The sequence below is a fragment of the Drosophila virilis genome, chromosome 5 (assembly GCF_030788295.1).
Source record: "Drosophila virilis strain 15010-1051.87 chromosome 5, Dvir_AGI_RSII-ME, whole genome shotgun sequence".
In the NCBI taxonomy this organism is placed as follows: Eukaryota; Metazoa; Arthropoda; class Insecta; order Diptera; family Drosophilidae; genus Drosophila; species Drosophila virilis.
This window is the reverse complement of record NC_091547.1, coordinates 2878564-2899536: the sequence shown is the minus strand read 5'-3', so window position 1 is coordinate 2899536 and position 20973 is coordinate 2878564. Positions and strand designations below refer to the sequence as shown.

Here is a 20973-nt window from a genome sequence, read left to right as displayed (position 1 = left end):
CAATTGCGCAGCACTTGAGACGCTTCAAAATTGGGGGACACCTACAACTGCCCCCCTCCCCTTATTCCCCTCTATTTGAGCCAGTCAGCATCGTGAATGCGCCCCTCGCCCCATGTGACATTGACGGCTTATGAATTTGCTGATTTGCGCAAATGTTGCACGTTTCGACAACAATCATCATTCATCATCATTTTTATAATGATTTTTTACTATTTTCTGAGCGTTGTTTTTTTCGCTTAATTTTTTTTTTTTTTTTTTTTTTTTGTAAATGAGCCAATTAGCTTTAAAATCTTTATTATTAGCCGAACCGGTTTGCGTTTATCCATAAATAAAATTGAATTATGCCACAAATTGGGCGCTTAACTGCCTCTCGGCGCGTGTTTTGGCCCCGGGCAGATCTTCCCAATCTTTTCTTAACTCTTTCGCCAATGCCAATCCTCCTGGCCCGTCCGCACGCATTCAACATTTTCGTGGGAAACTTATTCATCGTGAAGTTGTGAAACACACTAATGAAAGCCATAGAAAGTTGAGAGCCAAAGAATAGCCATGTAATTGTAAAGACCTTGTCTACAAATGCTGGCCTAAAGCTCATAATAAAGCCCACATAAGAGAGGCGCGCAGAACTCTTGAAGGGTCTTAAGGGATTAGAGAACTATTTTCATGCCAGAAATCATGGCAACAGGTATTCACATTTCAATTTCGGCAAAATACGTTGGCATTTAATCTCTATATAAAAAACTATTTGTCCGGACGGACTGACTGAAGGGTGAGCGTAACGTAAGAGCTAGAAAGCTAGGATTTCACTGTGGTTATTCCACCCGCAAGCGTGGAAAAACCGCGTAAACCGCGTGTATGAAACTTTTTTGTATAACTTCCGATCGATTACCAACTTATTTTCAAAAATCTTTAGGAGAATTTATATTAAGCTTGCTACGGGCAAAGCCGGGGTATACCCACTATTATCCCTTATAGACATAGGTAAAAATTTCTCATTTCCATAACTCAGTCAAATCTCATCTGATTTTCGCGAGGCTTGACTTTCTATTCATGGTTTTGCCTCTAGATCAATTTGGCAGCTAAATCTAGCAACATGTTTCCTGCTCAATGGTAGTAAATTATGTAAATTAATATTCATCGTTTATCAAACTACTTAAAGCATGTTTTCTATTCATGCTTCTACACTGGCTTAATACTCTTCTAAATAATACGTAACACTCTAATACACGAATAAACAATATGCACATGTATCTAGATATACATATATATTTTTCATTCTTGCTACTTCTTAAACAAGCTCGTTTTATTCACACTTTTCTTGCCCATTTTAAATGCTCCACTTTAGAGTTTGGCATTAAATAAACATCACACGCTCCAGTATCCATCTATCTACCTGCAAAATTCACACCCACTCCCAAAAAATGTAAAAAGCGCCTTTTGGGCAATGTGTGGCAGATGACAAAGGCGAGGGATTTTCTCTCTGTTTTTGGTAGTTGCCGCTGTTTGCGAGTCATGATGTGCTAATTATTACAGAAAAGTGCAGCCAAATGCCTTTTAGCACTTAACGTTGAGGGGTTGGGGGAAGTGCCCCCGTAAGGCCAGATACTTTGGGCTCAGGTGCTAAAAACACCTGTGCAAATAGAAAACGAAAACTGAAACCGAGGCCGAGGCCTAAACTCCACCACTTGGCACTTTGTAGGTGGCAGCTCTCATCTACATAACGTCGCATGTAGATACATATTTACATATGTAGCTTGAGCTGAGCACACTGAGCACAAAGTTCGGGGATCGGACACCCGATAAATATATATGCATATATATGTACAGCCGTCATGTATGTGCCACAAACTGTTGAAGCTTCAACATCTTGTGAGCCCACACACACAATTTTCATAGGAATTAAACGCTTAGAAACGCCTGCGCTTTGGGCTTTTGGGTTTTTTTTTTTTCTTGAGGGAGGGGCGCGGCACGGCAAATGTGGCAATCAAGCGCGACTAAAGTTGAAAAATAATTACACGAAAAGACATAACACACTTTATGCCAACATTAAACATTAAACATTTTATGTGGGCAAGCGCATTAAGCTTGCAGGCCAAGCCGAGCGCAGCCCCAGATAACCCCTGAAAAAGCTGATGAATTCTCACGCATATAAAACCTAGCTAAAGTCTAGGCTGTAGCTGGATGGGATGTCTGTGTACGTAACATATAATTACACGCATCCAAAAGTATCTTGGAAACTTACATTTATTGCATGCCTAATTATGATTGATACGGAGAACGGAGCTGAACACAATAAGTAACGGGAAAAAGACCTATATTCGGCACGCCGAAGATTTAATACCCTTGCAAAGCGAACCTTTTCATTATGCTCGTATCTAAGAAGCACAGGGTAAATAGTTAAGGCCAAGTATGGTTGAGATAGCTTAATAAAAAAAAGTTTTCCACACAAGAACCTAATTTTCGACCGATTATTCCTATGGCAGCTATATGATTAGTGGTCCGATCCAGCCGGTTTCGACATATGTACTTTATCAAACAGATAGAGAGACTTCTGCAAAGTTTATGATGATAGCTTTAAAACTAAGAGAGGAGTTCGCATAGAAATCGACAGACGGACGGATGGCAGACGGGAATGGCTATATCGACTCGGCTGTTGCTACTGTATATATAGTTATATACACTCGGAGGCGTCTCATTCTAACCGTTATACATTTGGAGGCAAAATTATGATACCCTCAGAAAGGGTCTTCAAGGCGGTGCTCTTAATTTCGTTATACCCTGACGAAAATTTTAATGTTTCTTGAAGATTACATCGTAACTGTAAATAGATTTTACAAAAATTGGAATTCCAGAGAATGAGGGAGTTTTAATGTTGTTCTATTATATGCTTTGCTTCCAAGTTCCCAGATTCAGAAAAAGCTGCCATATCTTAAGAATAAAGTCTTGTTAAGAGGTAAAGTATATAATCTTTTGAATAGAAAGCGTACCAAATACTTCTCTAAACTTTGTGAATGCTTTTCGCACTTTGTATGTCTTCCTAAATACCCTTTAAAAAAACAACAGAAACTCGTTGTTAGTTGTTGTTGTTGTTTTCTAGTCTCGGGGCCCCAAGCGGCGTTTTCCATTTTGTGCTCGTTTCGCTGCCGGCACTCATTGTTCTGCGCTTGTTATCAAATGTATCTTTGTATCTGTATCTGACTGACAGCCTCCGACGCCGCGCATGTGCCACATATAAGCTTATTGGGGCTTATGGGTTGAAGGAAATGTGATGCAACAAAGCGTGAGCCGGCGGCAACTGACATTTAGACACACGCACTTATGACATGTATCTGTATCTGCAACCGTATTCGTATCTGTATCTGCAGCCTCGCGCTAATTTCGAGCTAAGATTACAAACGAAACAGAAAAACCCTGGAAAACTGTTGCAATTGCCGGATATGCTTCGTTCTTGATAAAGCAAATAGAGCACAAATACATGAACGTATTTTACGAGGGAGCATCAAGTTTTCGGCGGCTTTTGCCTAATTGCTGTCGACATTCGATAGGCTTGTGGTTAGCATTGACACAATATTTTCGTGCCTGTTTTCAGTTCAAAGTTCGTTCGCCCTCAGTTGAGCGTGTAGAGTAAGCAAGAGTGCTCGACTAGCAGATGCCCTTAGCTGGCGTTGCGACCATTCTTTCTTCATTTACAAAAACAAATATTTTTTCCAACAAAAGTAAGATATCGATTTTTATCGATCACTGGGTAAGTTATCGATTATCGTACCGCGCGGCACCTACATTCCAAATTTCAAGTCCCTAGCTCGTACAGATTGCGAGATGCGTACATTAATATATACGAACATAGCTAGACCGACTCGCATATTGATGCTGATCGAGAATATTTATATATATTTTATGGTGTCGGAGATGTTTCCTTCTGCCTGCACAAATACATTATACCCATTATTAATGGATTCGGGGTATTAAAACGTCTTTTGTTAGTCGCCTTGATCAATAGATAGTTAGATAGAGCACACTCTACAGAGTAGACAAAATGAGCGCATTATTTGCCCAGGCGCTGCCTTTGCAATTGCTTGGGCATGTTACCCCCAGCCCTCTCTCCTCTCACCCACCCACACCCCTCGTAGGCTGTCATAAATACGCCATTAGAGCTAACAACGTATTTTCAACTTCACTTAGACAACGCGCACCCACATTTACCCACCCACAAATCTGTGCGCCTCCTCCACCCCCTCCATCGACCCTTTGCACACACAAAAGAAATGCCATTTTATGCATTTCAAGTGCGTCAACGTCGCCGTCGCCGTCGCCGTCTGTGCACTATCACACATCTAAGTATGCAACTGTGTGCGTGCGTGTGTGCGTTTGTGCGTTTGTGTGTGTGTGTGTATGTTTGCATATTTGTAGAGCTGCGCCTGTCGCACATCCTCCATCCACCCGTCCGTTCGTCCGTTAGTCTGTCTGTCTGTCTCTCTCTCTCTCTCTCTTTCTGTCAGAGTGAGTGAAGTGTCAATTCCATCATAAGCCAAAGTGGCGCACATATCGCATAACATTTTTACAAAAGGGGCGACAGCGACAGGCGACAGGCCAAATCAAAGGAAAAAGAAAAATTATTGAACAATTTCTCAAAATAAAATACAACAAAACTGCACGAGCAACGGCAACAGCAAAACGAAATTTATATACCCTAACGGTTCATAGAAATTAGTTATATAAACATTATTTATGTGTGCATCAAAATATAATAATAAAATTGCAAACTCACCAGCAGCTGGAGTGTGTGCGCACACACACACATGCACACAAACCTATAAAAGTATATATATGTATGTACATATATGCAAAAGCATCTATGGCCAACACGAATGTGCACTTAACGTTTGTGTTTACCATAATAAATAATAGCTGCAAATCAATATACACCATAAAAAGAACACACTTCACTTTACCATTATGCATGCATTTTAACTTTTCATTTCAATTTCAATATACACTTAATGCAATTCTCACAGGCACTTTTTATGCGCGGCAGAATTTAGGCGGCAAGCAACAGCTGACTAAAGTTGGCTGCTGCAAAAGCGCTAGCGATATCGATTGTTGCAGTGTTGCGAAGTTTGGCTAGCTATTGTGATCAGTGCTGGTATTTGGCAACTGTCGATATGTAAAAGCTTATCGATAAGAGCCGCAAATCTAGCTTTATAACTAGCCGCCATTTAGCTAGCTTAAAGCAATATCTGTCAGTTTTTGATGATTAAAGAGCTGAGAAGTTTTAGTTTTCGTGTTAGCTTCAAATCTACACGAAATGCACATTTTACAAAGGAAAAATACTGAAAAATGTATAATAATTAAACAAATATGATTTTTAAGACAAGTATTTTGTACAATTTGAGCCTCTTGACTAACCGAAAGTACCTCAACTTAGAGTATACAAAATGAGCACAATGAAAGCGTCAAATAGGCGTCTGTCTCCTCTGCATTTTGACAGCAAACACGCTGCACACGGAGCAGCAATCCCTCATCCAGCCGCACAATTCGAAAGATGCAGATACAACGGACACCGATACAGATTCAATTTGGGTGTGACAATTGCAGCCGCAGACGCGACGCCATCATGATGAATACCTTTTTAATGAGCAGCTGACATATGAATATGCATTGGATGGATTTATTATCGCCTCGCCCCGTCTCGGGCAGGCATTCAGTCTGAGCCGGAGGAGCTTGCTTCGATCATAAATTTCCACCTTTGACGCGTGGAATGACCCTAACCTACCCAAATAGTTGTAAGTTTTGTAATGTTTATTGGACTGCGACATGCGAAGTGCGAACGAACGAGTGCGATGTGCAATTTATAAATATGTACAGGGAAATTCCTATACAGTGGGAACTTCCAGAACAACTGGGAGAGATCAAAATTGTGGTCAGAGGTCTAAGCTCGCAAAAGCTAAAAGTTGCGGGCTCAAATCTCGATCGATTTAGTTAATTTACTTTGTTTTTCTTCGCCCTTTTGTATCAACTCAGAAATAGAAAAGTTCCCATTTACGAGCGTCCACTGTGGCTTTTTGGCTTTTTTTTCCAGCAGTTTTTGTACTTGTTTTCTAATTAAAAGTTTGCCCTTAACGTTTGCTTTAAACGCAAACTTGTTTCCGGCGTTTGGCTATGCCAAAAACCACACCCACCAAGCGCCACACACCACGCCCCCCGCCCCCCCTACGGCCAATTATTTCGGGGCGTCGACACACAACAACAACAATAATATAAACCTGGTATTGTTGTTGGGTTTAAGGGCAGCAAATGTTTGTTGATAAATAAAATTTATATGAGAATGCGCGCGTGTATGTGTGTGTTTATAGCTATGTGTGGCCAGGTGGACAGCTCAGGTATATATATATATGTATATATATATAGCATGTGTGTGTGTGTGGCATGCATAATACAATAGAGCGAACGCGTTATCTATTAGAGCGCGGAAATAGCATATTGAGCCTGTTTTTATGGGTCATCAGGGTGCTGGCCACGTTGGCTTTCGGCACCTTTTGTGCCCCATATAATTAGCATGCCATTGTGTCCTTGAAGGCAAAAGCCACAGATAACTGATAGCTGATAAATGATGTTGCGTTTCCGCTTCTGGCCTGGCCCCCCCCTGCCCCTGCCTGGCCAGTTGCCAAAGCTAAAAAATCTGCATGCAAAGTCTGTGACATGCAAATAACTTTCTAAACTGATGGCTGCACCTTGACGGCTTCCCTTTAGATGTATCTCTATATATAAAGATGAGTACAGTAAAGACTCTGCACTGACGGATAGCTGTTAACAAAATTGTTAGTTCCAATTCTGATTGTTCTTCATTTCCGTCAAAAAGTTTAGAGTTTGGAAAACATCGATAAAATAATTGATAGTTCTTAAAACACCAAAAAATCTATATACTCGATAGTTCCAGCGATTGTTTTCCAGCTCCAATCGATGCGATTGTCGTTATTTTTATTACAAGCGGAAATCAATCATTCTGGCAAAAGAAAATGCCAAAGCGTAGCTGTACGCTTTAGGGTGCTTTCACTGTACCATACCCCACACACAAGAACAGGGCTTGGCTCGACGTCATGTGCCAGTCAATCGGTTCGAGCTTTGTGAAGTGTTTGCCCAGGTAAACACAAAGTGTCCACTTGACTTCCGTTTGGCTGGTTGGTTCGATTCCCGGAATCGCAGCTCGAAACTCCAAAACGTGACATCGATGTTTGCCATAGTTTCTGTGTGTGTGTGAGTGTGTATTTTTCTGTGGCTGCGGTTTAATTCATAGCATTTGCATAGGCATTTGGCATTTGTAGTGGTATTTACATGTCGGGCCTCTTCTTGTTTTATTTGCATAAATATTTACAAATGCCAGCGCGAATCGCTCCAAATGGCTCAGCATAAAATACTTTAGCGCTCCGTTTAAGTGTCAATTAGCTGGGCAATGCTGCGAAAGTGTCATTTTGTCAGCTAATTAAGTTCTAATAAATGTATCGTTAATAATAGCTAAAAATAGCTTTGAAAGAACATTCAACTACATGTTAAATAAACACTAAAAGAAGCATTAAGCTTCATGTTAAATTAAATTCAAGCACAACTTAATGGCATTTCCGACAGGTCGGATTTAATATTTCAAAATAAACTGTCAGCTAATAAAGTTCTAATAAAACTATCGTAAATCGATAGTTAAAAACGCTCAAATTAACATTTAACTTCATGTTAAAGAAGCACTTAAATAAGCATTAAAGTTCATGTCAAAGTCAACAAGTCGGATTTCTAGTGAATAAACTTTTGAATATTTAAAAATAAACTAGTTATGGCTAAAAATGAAAAACGGCTAAAATGGCAGCGCAGCCAACTTCAAATTGTCAGAGCTTGTCTTTGCTTTTGGCGGTTTCTTTAGTTTATTCTCCAATTTAACAATTGTTGCGGTCGAGGAGATCTTATTACGATCCGTCGATGTCGCCGACTCAATTATGTGAATGTAAAAAGCCCATGTCGATTATTTCCTGTTTCAACCGCAAGCACAATTATATGTGGTTTATCAGATCTGTCTGGCCCGTATATGCAGAATGTGTGTGCTCATAATAAATCTTTGATTTTTTCTCTCCTTGTCAAATTATGCAAATTTCAAGTGTGGGCTTCAAAATCAGTTATGAGCAAGAGGTAGGCAGAGAGGGAGATAGGTAGAGATTTTTAACAGATTTGGGTCATTGATAAAAGCTTCGATGGGGCATCAGCACATTGTCAGCGACAAAGGGCGTGTTGAAATGAGATGCACGCACCGGAGCCCATAGCCAGAGCGAAATTCTAGTAACAACAACTACTCAAATTTCCCATTACATTAATCACACCCACAGGGCTCTACTTGGGGAAAATAAACACATGGTTTTTTTTTATAAAGTGCCGAAGATTCAATACCCTAAGAAGAAGGGGCAGATCGCTTGGGTAAAAATAAAAATTATTTGTTATAAGGTGCCGAAGATTAAATACTCTTAAAAGAAGGGAAAGCTCTTCGATTCTTAGTGGGCGATATTTGGAAAAATTCACAATATGTTGAACGGGGCGGACGCGTCTAAAAAGTTAAGCAATCTGGATCTATGTGTACCATACGAGAGTCTACATTCAAGTCTACTTTAAACTCCTCTAAGCTAACGGTAAGATAGGATTTCGATAACTACTTTTATCGATATCAAGGCAACTGAAGGTATCGACAAGTGGCAACAAATTTTAAATATACCAATATGCCAAATATGCCAGCTCTTACAGTCTAGACAGACAGCCAGACAGAAGGATATATATCCATACTATATCTGCCGACACAGTTCATGAACATATATACCCCATATAGTCGAAAGTTTCTCGTCGGCAATGCACACTTTGCGAGAAAATTAAGATGCCCTCTTTAGGTGCCTAACAATGCGAATGAGATGCTTGGTTGGCTGCAGCTCAAATGGCCAAGTTAACAACGGGCCTTGACGCCCCTATTGCTGCTGCTTCTGCTTTTTAGCCAGCTGCAGCTGCATCCTTTTGGCTTGTTTGAGTTGGCTTCACACCAAGCGAAGAGACCCCATTTGAATTGTAAACAAACTTGGACACGCCTATTTGGGTTATGCTGCTGCATGGATGAGTACCCGACCATGTTGTATATGGAGGCCCGTTGTCGGATTGTGTTGCAAGTCTGCGAAATGGGTTACGGAACGTGCAGCGGCCCTTTTCGAATGTGCAGCGGCCCGTGCAGCGCGGATTTATAACGGAAGCTCAGCCCGTTCGGCTCATGAATAAATTAACAATTGCCGGCGAAATTTGCATGCATATAAGCTAAATTCCCACTGAATGCACATATACGAACAGATATCTAACACATCTATCTATCATCTATCAGAAAAGCTTATGTACCCATTTGAGACACAAATTTCGATTTATTTTTTTTCGAATTCCCAATCCCAAGCCCGATAATATGAACCCTAAAAACCTAGCTTAACTTCGGTGCTTAGAGTCCGATCTATGTGAAACTTTCAGTGCATAAAATATATACCGAAGCGAGCCTCTAGCTTTTTTTACGTCGATATATTAGCATAAAAGGTGCAACAATGAAACGATCTTCAATTTTTCAATTCGCAGTCCAGTTTGCGCCGAACACTTTATTGGTAAACCTTTTTCGCCCCCAACGGATGCTGTACTTTAAATTTCTACGTGTCCAGTTCCATGTCCATGTCTAAATCCAAGTCTATGTCTACATCTGCGTGTGGTCAGTGGCCAGCCACGCCCACGCCCCTGTCAGCTGGTGGCACCCACAAGCAAAGAGCTGCATACTGGCCTGCCTGCCTGACAGTCGAATAGTTGGACAGTTGAAGCGAGCGTTGGGCGTTTCCAGCTTCGATTTTCCATATGCATGACAAGAGGCGGAGGCGGCGGTGCAGGCGGAGACGGTGGCGGAGGGCGGGGGCGTTCTCGGTGGCGGCTTTCGAATTGCAGTCAAAAATTATTGCAGAACTGTAAATTATTTGCACTGTCGACCTCATTGTCAGCGCTTTAAAAACTTAAAAGCACACACACACACGCACACACATCACACACGCACACACATCACACACACGCAACTTTGCCTGACAGTCGAATTAATTCGCCGCGTTTTATGCAAATTTAGCATTTTGTATGGGTGTAAATGGCCAGTAATTATTTGAGTGCGTGTGTGTGTGTGTGTGTGTGATGGTACTTAACTGTAATTGCAGTCTATTTTAAACCTGTCTAAATTGCTTTTAATGTTAGTTTTAATTAGCTGGCCGCTGTAATAATGTCGTAAATATCTATGCTAATCATATGCTAGCCATAAATCAAGCACTTTATATTGAATGGAAAACTTGATTTGTTCAACATTTCAATGGATTATCATCATAAAAGCTCTCCCTCGAATGGCCTCTTATCTGTATACCCTGTAGTCAGCGACAATGGGCAAGAGGCAGCATTCGATGAAAATTATTTGAAATTATCAAAAAATCGATATATATCGAGTAGTAGACATTTAGATATCAGATATAACATACACAGATCAAGAAATTCTTAACTTTTAGATCGGATAATTAATGAAAGGGATTTTAAAAAAATATTAAAGTAAAAAGCTTCGCTAATTAATGAAGCTAAGAGTTAATACGCATGTGTATTGCAGTGCAGGGTATGTGCTAGTCAGGACTTACGCTTTCACGTACTTTTTCTCTTATATTTCTTTTCTACATTTAGTTAATCTTAAGTGTAGCTTGATGCAAGTGCCATCAGTTGGTCATAAACGGTTAAAAGCCGCTTAATATTTATTTTATCTTAAGCTATAATTAAACATGCATTGCCGCTTATCTGAATAACCCCCAATTACGGCTGGAGCACCCCCTCCCCCCATCACTCACACACACACACAACGTAATTACATTCCATAAATTTCTCTTAAGGGTCTTCGGGTCAGCTCCAGTCACAATTCGGCAACGGACAGTCAAGGAGTAAGCGCCTTATGTGGCTTATGAAAACAAAAATAAAAATAAAAAAACGGAAGAAATTGCCATTAAATGCAAGCCAAAAGTGTGGCCAGCTACTTTTTAACCCCCCTTTATTTTTTTGTCATTTTCGCTGTGCAGTATTTATTTTTATGCCAACTGCAATGCCCATTGATAAGCGCCAGTTGGTTGGGGCGGGGTGGCGGGGTAGGCGGGGCAGCTGCGACAGCGGAAATTTATGGTCGTCTCATAAAACGCATAATCAGTAAACGAATGTGTGCCGCACAAAAGTGCCGGATTAACCGAATGACCGACCGGACAGACAGAGAGACGGACGAGCGAACTACTGACTGCTGTTGCCCCGCCTCCTGCACCCGCTCCACTTCCCACTTCAGCTACTCCTGCGCCCAGCGTTCTGTTAAAATGATTGCGCGCTTGACGAATGTGCAACATTCAACGATATCAAAGGCGAGCATAAATACATACAAATATTTATTTATACATATATCTACATGTATATATTTCTTCATCCCATTACTTATGTAATTGAGTGTGATACCCTGCAATTATCAGCATATTATTTATAAAAGGGGCCAAATAAGTGCTAAAGTATTAGTTAGCCTTAATAAAGTTAGAAGACTCCAATAGAGATATATTTAATGTAAAACTTTAAAAAAAATCAAACCTTATAAAATGCAACTACTAACTAAAAATGCATATGCCCTGCAGTAGGGTATGCTGTAGGATATACAATAGTAATATAAATATCAAACATTCAAAACCACAACTACCAATAACCTGATTCCATGTAATATGTAACATTTCCATATTTCACATAATGCGATTTCATTAGGAAGTTACTCGTGTGAATACCAACATTTTTTTTTGAAAATATCAAAAATGTGGTTTCGTATAGGCCACATATTTCACATTCGCACAACAAGTTACATTTGCAAGAAATGTAAGAAATGTTGCCCGTGGAATTAGGCTGTAACTGCGCACATGAATGCATATGCCCTGCTATAGGGTATGCATATGCGCATATTATTCTTTCTTTTTTGTATGGTTTATGTGCCAACGGAAGCTAAGTTGATGGGAATGCAAATGCTTTGGCTGCAGCCGGGAGTGCATGGACTGCACCTTAAAAGGCACCAAGTGCCGGAGGAGCATGAGTCACGGTTGCTAAATTAGATTCCTCCAAGTGCAATGTCTGCACTTTGCACCTATTTCACTGTCAATTGATTAAGGCGGCGAGGGGGGCGGGCCATAGCTGGCTGTTAATTAAAGCCCTGCAAATGGCAGCAGTTTGGCCTTTTGACTTGGCATTGATGAGGCAGCGCGTTGCGGCGGCTAATTAAGTTTGCAACAGAGATGAACAGGGGGAGTGGGGAAGCGGGCCTGGCATGAGTCACGTTCGCGGAGCTTGGCTAGTTTGATAACAGTTAAATTGATTTTGATTGCTTTATTTGATGATCATAAATCAAAGGCGCATAGAGAACAGTGCGACGCGGCACGTGGGCTGCCTTTTGAAAAGCAAAGTGAAAAACTTGCCACAGATGGACGCCAGAGATATGGGAGTCAGCTCTGAAGTGGCCACTGCCCACTTGACTGCAGCTCCAACTGTCCGGACAAGCAGACAATCGGACAAACGGACAGTTGGACAGCCGGACACGAAACGAAACATTTTGTGCGGTTTGCTTGTAAGTTTGTTATACCCTGTAGACAGTGCTCGATGGGGTATCATGGTTTTGTGCTTATTTATATAACTGACAAATGGCGCAAAAGCAAGTCATTTTTGTATTTGATCAGCATTAAGAGCTGAAATCGCTCGCAGCCTTTCAACTTATCGATAAATATCGATTTGCAGACTCGTGCTTTTATTACATTTCGGAGCGTTTAAGAATATTTTACTTTATGGCTATCTTCATCTATTCCAATTCCAACTCTAAGCACGAAAGTTTCTTAAAAATGAATCTCTAGATGGTTACAGGGTATCTGCCGGTCGTGCACTCTCACTTGTTTGCACCGCGCTTTGTGGCACTCATTTATTAGACTCTAGTTTGCTGCAGTTGCCGCTAAAAGGAGTTGAGCGTTAGACTTGGCCAAAAAACTGGATTGCCAGCATCTGGTTGAATGGACGCAGCCAAGTCAAAGCATTTGGCCAAAGTCGGAACTGTAGCTCGAGCTAGAGCTGCAGCCGAAGCCATTGCCCACTCGAATGCCTCCGAGTGCCAATTTTATCAAATTATTTGCACTTAACTCACAAATTCAATTTGAAATAACGAGCAAATTGTTGTTGCCGTTGTTAGCAATCGAACATGTGAGCACGCTAACCACAGTCCACATTCGCTTGACATGCCAAATAGGATCTTGGGATGGGATATCTGTTGCACGCAGACTCCTTGCGCCGGGTTGCAGGTGCAACATTCGATATCTTTGTCAGCTGGACACACAATTTTGGGTCACGTCAATAACTGCCGCAGGGTGGCAACGCTGTCAGCCTAACAATTCTTATTGGCACATGGCCAGTGAACAGTGGTGCCCATTTTTCAGCAAAAGTGTGGCCATCGACGAGCGCTAAGTTGGCTGCGGCTAAACATATTAATACATATTAGGAGCGTTTAGTGTAAAATGAGGAACTTAGCCAGAAATTCGATATTTAGTAACTGATGAGAAAATGTATATTTCAAAAACCTTTTCATATTTGATTATATATCTTATAAGCACTTATTATATTTTTACCAAAGAAAATTTTTTACTAAGTTTCTTGAAAGATTTCTTCCTGTATTACAAATTTACTTGTGACTCATCAAACGTGTTACGGAACCTCTTGAAAAATTCAGTTATAAATTCATTTGTGCTGTTTATCAGTTGCCTTTCAATTTCGTCACATAACATATAGAGACGAATCAGTGTGCGTTGGATTTTGATTGCATTATTGGCTCTGTGGTGTGTACTTAACTCTGCCCATTGAACCACTTAGAGATTTGTTGTGTGTGTGTGTGTGTTGCAATAATCCGCTCCAGATAAGAGGCCGGGCCAGCTGGCTGGGCCAATACAATAATTTTGACACTTCTTGGGGGTGCCGGCGTCGATTATAAGCATTGGGAAAGATTTCAGCTATGCTGCGACCGATACGATCGCCAGCCCACGCTCCAAGTGGAGCTGGTCGAGCAGGTTTTTGCCACGGCAGACACAGCGGCTGCAGTTTGAGGCATGTTGAAGGCTGTCAGTTGATTTTTAATAAAGCGCTCTCATTTCTGTTTTCGGTTTTTTTTTTTTTCAGGCAAAACGAGAAAGATTGCGATGAGGATGACAAGGACGATGTGCACGATATTATGCCGCCAGCCAATTATATACAAATATCGCAGGGCAAAATACAGCTGGTGCACCAGGCGCGTTCCCTGGAGCACGAGCCGGCGTTGAGCTTGGAGCGCGCCAGCGACAAGGTAAGTCCCAAAACCCACCTGGTGCCGGTTCGAAACTCGCTTTTGGTAGCAGACCCCATGACCCCCCAATTACAGACATATTATAGTTCATATAGCTCACATTATTGTCATTTTGATAACCCTCCCGACTAACCTAACATTTGAATAGCTGAAAAGCCACTTTTCCGCCTGGGAAAAGCGCAGCCGAGCTGGGTTTTTCCGCGTGGCGTGTGCAAAACTTTGCATGCAAAAGCCTGTGAAACAAACACCTTTGAACCCCGAAGTCGAGTGCAGACACTTGAACTCGTTAACGTGCCATTTAAGACACATCACGCCAGGGCCAGCGGCTCAGAGAATTTAAATGCACTTTTGACATGCAGTTTATCCTGCTGGCAAAGTTGAACTTTGAAAGTCGCGAAGCTAAAACAAGAATTTGCGTAGATTTCTTTCATGTGTTTCACTAATAAATCTGACTATCTGCTGTGTCCATCTGCCAAGAATGTTGCCGATAACCCACATAATATGTTGGCCACATTTTAAGGTTAAGTTTGCGCTCATCATTCTCATCATTTGGCGTGATTTGATCTGAGAGAGATTTATGACAACTATGGAGAAAACTGCGGTTCGCTTTCATCTCTTGGTCAAAGCTGGGCAAATATATTAACGCTTTACGATTGGGGTTATGCTTAGCACTCACATCATTTTGAATTATTTATGCATCTATGCTAACTTGAGAATATTTATGATCACCTACATAAGCTTAATTTGAAGCGTGTCTCCTTTATTCTTTATAGTGTGAATCGTTAGGGCTAAGGGAACGTTTAACTGAATGAATATACACTCCACTGAATGAATATTCACTCCACTGAATGAATGTACGTTCAATTGAATGAATATACATTAGACTGGATGAATATACTTTCTACTGAATGAATATACATTCCACTTCATGAATAGACATTCCATTGAATGAATATACATTCCATTAGAGTCATTTGAAGCTACGAATAACACCTCGATATGAAAGCGGTTATTCATCCCTGGCTAATCAGCCTGGAGTTGAACCAGCGGGTGCCGGAAAAAGTGGTCAATCGCAAATTCTTATTATTCATTTGCAATTGTAGGTGCTGCAACTGGTTGATTCATTCAGAATGATGCAGTTGATTCATTTAAATCATTTGTGTGCACTCAACATCATTCGAGCTACTGCCTTTTCTGCTGAATTTTTCAGCTATATTCAGCTAGTTTGCTTAGTCAACTCCTCTACTTTTCCCAGGCCAACTAGTGTTTAGACCGTGTTTAGACCGCGTTTGGACCCCGTTTAGCTAAACGTTCCCATAAACGCGGTTGGGTCGACCATGGGGCCTAGGTGCGACGGCTCGCAACGATCACGTTTCGACTTCCGTGACGCTTTAATAGCGCTAAGTATGGCGCAGGCGCGCAGTGGAGCAGTACTCGCTTGATTTATGGCCCAGCCGGGGAACACACGTCCACGCCAGGGTCCATAAGCGGCTGCAAATGAGCTTTGAGCAAAATCTTCTATGTAAATGCTTGCCAGCTGATGCTGTAATGTTTCCCAGAAATCTGACGCGTTCGTCTCGGGGGATCTAAGCAGTGGCCCAGCATGTAGGCAGCTGCTGCTAATTGAGGCTGCCTTTGAGCCAGCCTTTGAGCCTGGCGACCGCCGCACAGTGGGGCTGATGGGTGTCGCGATTGCCACTAAGGCTGCAGAGTGGAATCGAACGGAACCGTAATAATAAATTGGGACTTAGACCAAATCCTTGCTTTATGGATGCATAAGAATAGGTTCTAGGTTCGCAACCCCTTGGTTTATTTATGTGTAAGAACAGGGTCACAAACCAAACATAAGGCAGTCTGGAAGTCTAATCGAAGTTCAGGGTTCTCAGCCATAAGAAGTAGGAAAAATAAGAAAAATAAGACTTAGATCGAACCTTGGATGTTTGGATATTTTGAAACAGATTCACGAACCAAACCCTAAGGGAGTTGGGTCCAGCAGGATTTGCAGCTCGCACACACTGTGCGACTCTCTCCCAGTGGAATAGGCGACACCCACTCACAACTGGCTGCAGTTGCTCTGCCCCCCCCCCCTCCCTCCCCCCTTTCACCCCTTCAAATACACTTAATGGCATCTTGATTATGCCGCTCGCATACAATGGACCTGCTGCTGCTGCTGCACTGCATCCCAGCCTTGTCATCAGAACCGAGTCACGTTCTCTCGCGCCGCAGTTGCAGTTGCATTTGTGCGACGTCTGATTGAGAAAGTTCATTGAACGTGCGGCAATTTATGTGCAACGTTTGCACTTCGTCTCTAGAGCCTGCCCCGCATCATTGTTTGTTTATTTATTTGCCAGCTTGTTGGCCATCGCCTCAACTAGCATCGCATCGCGTTTCGGTTTCAGTTTCGCCTTCTGCTCAGCTGTTGCCTGTTGCAGTTGCCTCTTGCCTCTTGAATCGTGGCTCTGGCTGTGGCTGTTGCAGTTGCAGTTGCACATGCGCAGCAGACAGCACTCGTTGTTGCCGTCTGTTGCTGCCTTTGTTCTGCGAAATGTGTAGCTTTGCTTTTTTTTCTTGTGTATACCCTAGAACCATTAAATGTATTTGAAGGGGGGCATATAAATTTGCGCCAATGTGTGCAACTTCATAAAGAAGTCCAGTCTGATGCAGCTGAGCGAGATATTTGCATTAGACCTCAAGGAGTAAGAGCTTTAGACTCAAACGTAGCTCAAAATTACTTTATATATATATTCTTGATCAGCTACTGGAGTCGGAGAAGTCATGAAGTCGCCTCTCTTTCTCTCTCTCTCTCCCTCTCTATATCTCTAAAGGTTCTTTAATGAACTATTACTAGGTTTCAGCTTTGATATCCTTAACTTCTCTCTCTATATCTCCCGCAATCTCGCTCTCCCTCTCTTTCGATCCTGAAAGTTATTTAAGAACGTTTTTCTGGATTTCAGCTTTGATTTCCTCAACTTCTCTCTTTTCCACTCTTTCTCTCTCTCTCTTTAATCTATATTTACGAAACTGTCTGTATTGCAGCCATGACTTTCTTGCTCTTCTCCCTCGCTTTAGTTCTCCTCACAGGGTATCTTCTAGTCGAGCTTAACCTACTAATTCCCAAGAAGTTAGAGTTGTAGTTATTTTAGACTGTGTTTCGGATATCACACACACTAGACTGAAGTTTTATGTTGTTCAGCTCAGCTGCAAATAGGTTAGGCCCGCATTAGTATTTATCAAGCGCAACATTTACAACAAAACAAGCTCAATGTGAATGTGTATATGGAGGTATATATATATATGGATACATATACAAAAAAAAATATATATATATATAGATTTATATATGCGTAGCTCGTGAATCCATGAAATGGACTCCATTTAACCCACTCGACGTCTGCGTAATTTCCTGCCACAAATCATGGCCCATTCATTCTTAAAGCCAGGCTCGACTCGAATGGGCCTTGCAGAGATTTATATATATATATATATATATATGTGTGTGTACGGGGTCTCGACTTATGGCATTTATTAATTTCTTTAACACCAAAAGCGGTCAACCAATTTGTCTATACACATATATGAAGAAAAAAGAATATATATATATAATGCATATATTTTTCAAGCTATAACAATATTATTTTTACAACTTCCCCCAACTAGTTTTTAGTGTTTAAGAAAAATGTTTTACGATTTGACCGATTGCTTCTCTCTCTCTCTCTCTCTCTCTCTCTACCCCTCTCTGTTTATTTTCTTTATTAGTTTGCCCTCCGTTTCGGCTGCCTGTTCTATGTCTTGGGCTTTTAGCTTGTGTTTTAACGATCCCATTTAAATTTGCTGCCCGTTTTTTGAAGCCGCAACTTTGTCGAAAAAAAAACTCTGGACTGTGTCTATGTCTCCGGCTGTGGCTAATAAGCTGCGGTTGGCGACAACTGCCCGTTAAATGTCTAACTCTAAGTCCAATTATGAAACTGTCATTCCCACTTCCTGCTTACGCCCACCTGCCCGTAAAAATATATAAGTATGTGGGGATCCATTGTGCTAGCAGCACCGAAAAAAAATGCCTTTACAAAAGATCTCGTTTTTCTTTTGGCGGCAAGTGATTTTCTGTTCGTGCCACACTTTGTTGCATGCCACACACTCTCAGGTGAATTATTGGCCATGCACACCTGCAACCAGGTTGCAGACCTTCGCATCGCGTGCAGCTTGTGCAACTCGATTGTTGTGCATACAAAATTTCAAAAACTAAAAACTAAATAAAAATAGGTTCATTGAATTTGGTATTTGTGCACCTTGAAGCCATTTCGGCATTCACAAGCTCGTAAATTAATTTAAATCGCTTAACATATTACAATCTCGGCAACTTTTTTCGATCCATTTTCTCATGTTCCACTTAAAGTTCATGTTAGTTGACGAGTAGTTAAATTACAACTCGTTATCTCTATGTGGCAACGCTGCATTTGCCAAACTGGCAGCACTTTTCGATAAAATGCCAAGTCGATTGTCAAGTGCTTATCGCAGGCTGATATTTTATTAAGTAACTGTCTAATAGTTTTAGTTTAATTATTCGTTCGTTACATAAATTTAAAGATTTTCTTAAGATATTTTCAAATGCTCCAGTAAACTGCTGTTGTAGAAAATGCGCAATTTTTGCAGCACTGCATTTGCTTAAGTTGGCAGCACTTTGCAAGCTGTTCGATTAATAATCAAATCGATAGTGTGACCATCTATCACATTTATTTACGACTTGGGGAAAATCTAACAAAAAATGGGCAGCACTTTAACAACCAATTTAAGACGGAGACTTGTGTAAACTAGCTGATAGTTATCGTTAGATAAAGTAAGCTTTCTAATAGTGCTAAAATCGTATACCTTGTGTCTTTTGGTTAAATTTGTGACAGCTGCTTTCTTTAATGTAGTGTTAATAATTACAATCTTTGGTTGTTGTCAACATTTGCTTACACACACACACACACACCCACACACACACAACATTTACACACACTTATTAGGCATACTTGGCATTGGTTTCATTGGACTTTTATTGATACACACACCAACACACACACGCACTCGCACACACACTCTCGCACTCCGTCACATATCCATGCACTGCTTTCTCTTTCATAGGGTTTATCTGAACTCAGATATCGTTGCCATATTAGCCAAAAAAAATGCATTTTGTTGTTCAGTTTGCGTTTTCTTTTTGTTGTTTTTGCAGGAATTGTTGGAAAAGCGCATGATTGAGATCGAAGGCGCGCTGCTGCGTTTGCAGGAGCAGTTCCAAAAAGTGAGTATCTAACTATATTCAAAAACCGTCAATAGCCCAATGCCGGATATGGCCAGACCACGACAATAACGACAGCGTTGCCAGAGCTTAACGATTTTCATTTCCTGTGCGGTCAAAAATGGGGCAAGTGTTGGCAGGGTGTCAGGGCTGGCCAAGCGTCTGAACTAAAGTATTATGGATTCAAATTGATTCACATGGAAATTGTGACCATCCAACCCTTCCCTTGTGCTGCCCGTAGGCGTTGCCATATGGGGTCATTAATCGTGCCGTTGGCATTTTGCCTTGTGGTTTATGCGGTCAACTGGGTTGGGGCTGGGGCATGCCTTGCATATGTGCCAAACGAGCGACAACCAATTGCTTGGTCAAGCAAGGTCGCCTCGGTTTGGGCCACGGTAATTAAAAGTTACAAGCTTCAATTACAAATGAAATTATAAAAACATGCCAGCTGTGTGTGTTGAATCAAGTTTCTGGAATCGCCTTTACATTTGGGCCTCTAACTTGTCTTTGACGTCGGGTCTAACTGGCCAACTAGGTTGACTTGTCGGCCCTTTTTTATTGCTCTAAAGCACTCTAGACTTCGGATCTGCTTTAGACTAACTTCATTTGAGCTTTTTTGGACCCTTTTTTTTTGGACAAACACCTTTTCTGCCCATCAACTCGAACCGAAATCTCTATCTAAATGGCACATCTTGAGTCATCTTTTGGGGCGGCAGTTTTACGAGCTAGGCATACGCATTTCCGGCTTTAGGTAATTGAATTTGATAACAGGCCTTCGGGCTCAGTATTTGGCCCAAATAAATGGCCAACGAGTTACAACGGAGTTTATCGTGTGAAAAGGCGCAGCATGCGGCCCAAAGAGTCATCGCTAGCTTCTGCTCCTGGCCAATGATTTCCGCAAAGAAATTGCTGACGTCCGGCCACAGGAAGTGCCGCAGACAAAAACAGGCAGAAGCCTCCTTCCCCCCGCCCCCCGTTGTACTTCGTTGTGGGCGTGGCTTTTGGTTTTTGCCTGTTCGCTGATTTTCTATGCTCTGCTTTTTGGGCTGGCAAAAGCGCAAATTTACGAGCCATGGCATTGGCAATGGCAATGGCCCAGCTGACTACCCTCCCCTCTCTGCCTACCTCCCACTCCCCCTTACCCACACTTTAACTACAGCTCGTTATCGCTGCGCCAAGCGGCCTGCCTCCGCCTCCGCCTGTTGGGCTCATGCATGGGAATCCGATTACGTTGCCCGTATGCGAATTCTTATGC

General features: G+C 41.6%; 1 protein-coding gene across 5 annotated transcripts in view; it reads left to right on the top strand.

Moving 5' to 3' along the window:
* The window catches only part of LOC6636413 (myosin-9), a 52320-nt gene that overhangs the window by 14904 nt on the left and 16443 nt on the right, over positions 1–20973 (top strand). Inside the window, exons 1-3 of one of the 5 annotated variants that reach the window (XM_015168400.3) lie at positions 13827–14202; positions 14275–14437; positions 19653–19721. In XM_015168400.3, coding sequence (XP_015023886.1) covers positions 14111–14202; positions 14275–14437; positions 19653–19721 — 324 coding nt within the window. In that variant the 5' untranslated portion in view covers positions 13827–14110. Of the gene's footprint in view, positions 1–13826; positions 14203–14274; positions 14438–19652; positions 19722–20973 lie in introns of those variants that run through there. The other 4 variants (XM_015168403.3, XM_002059833.4, XM_015168399.3 and 1 more) reach the window with 4 other exon arrangements.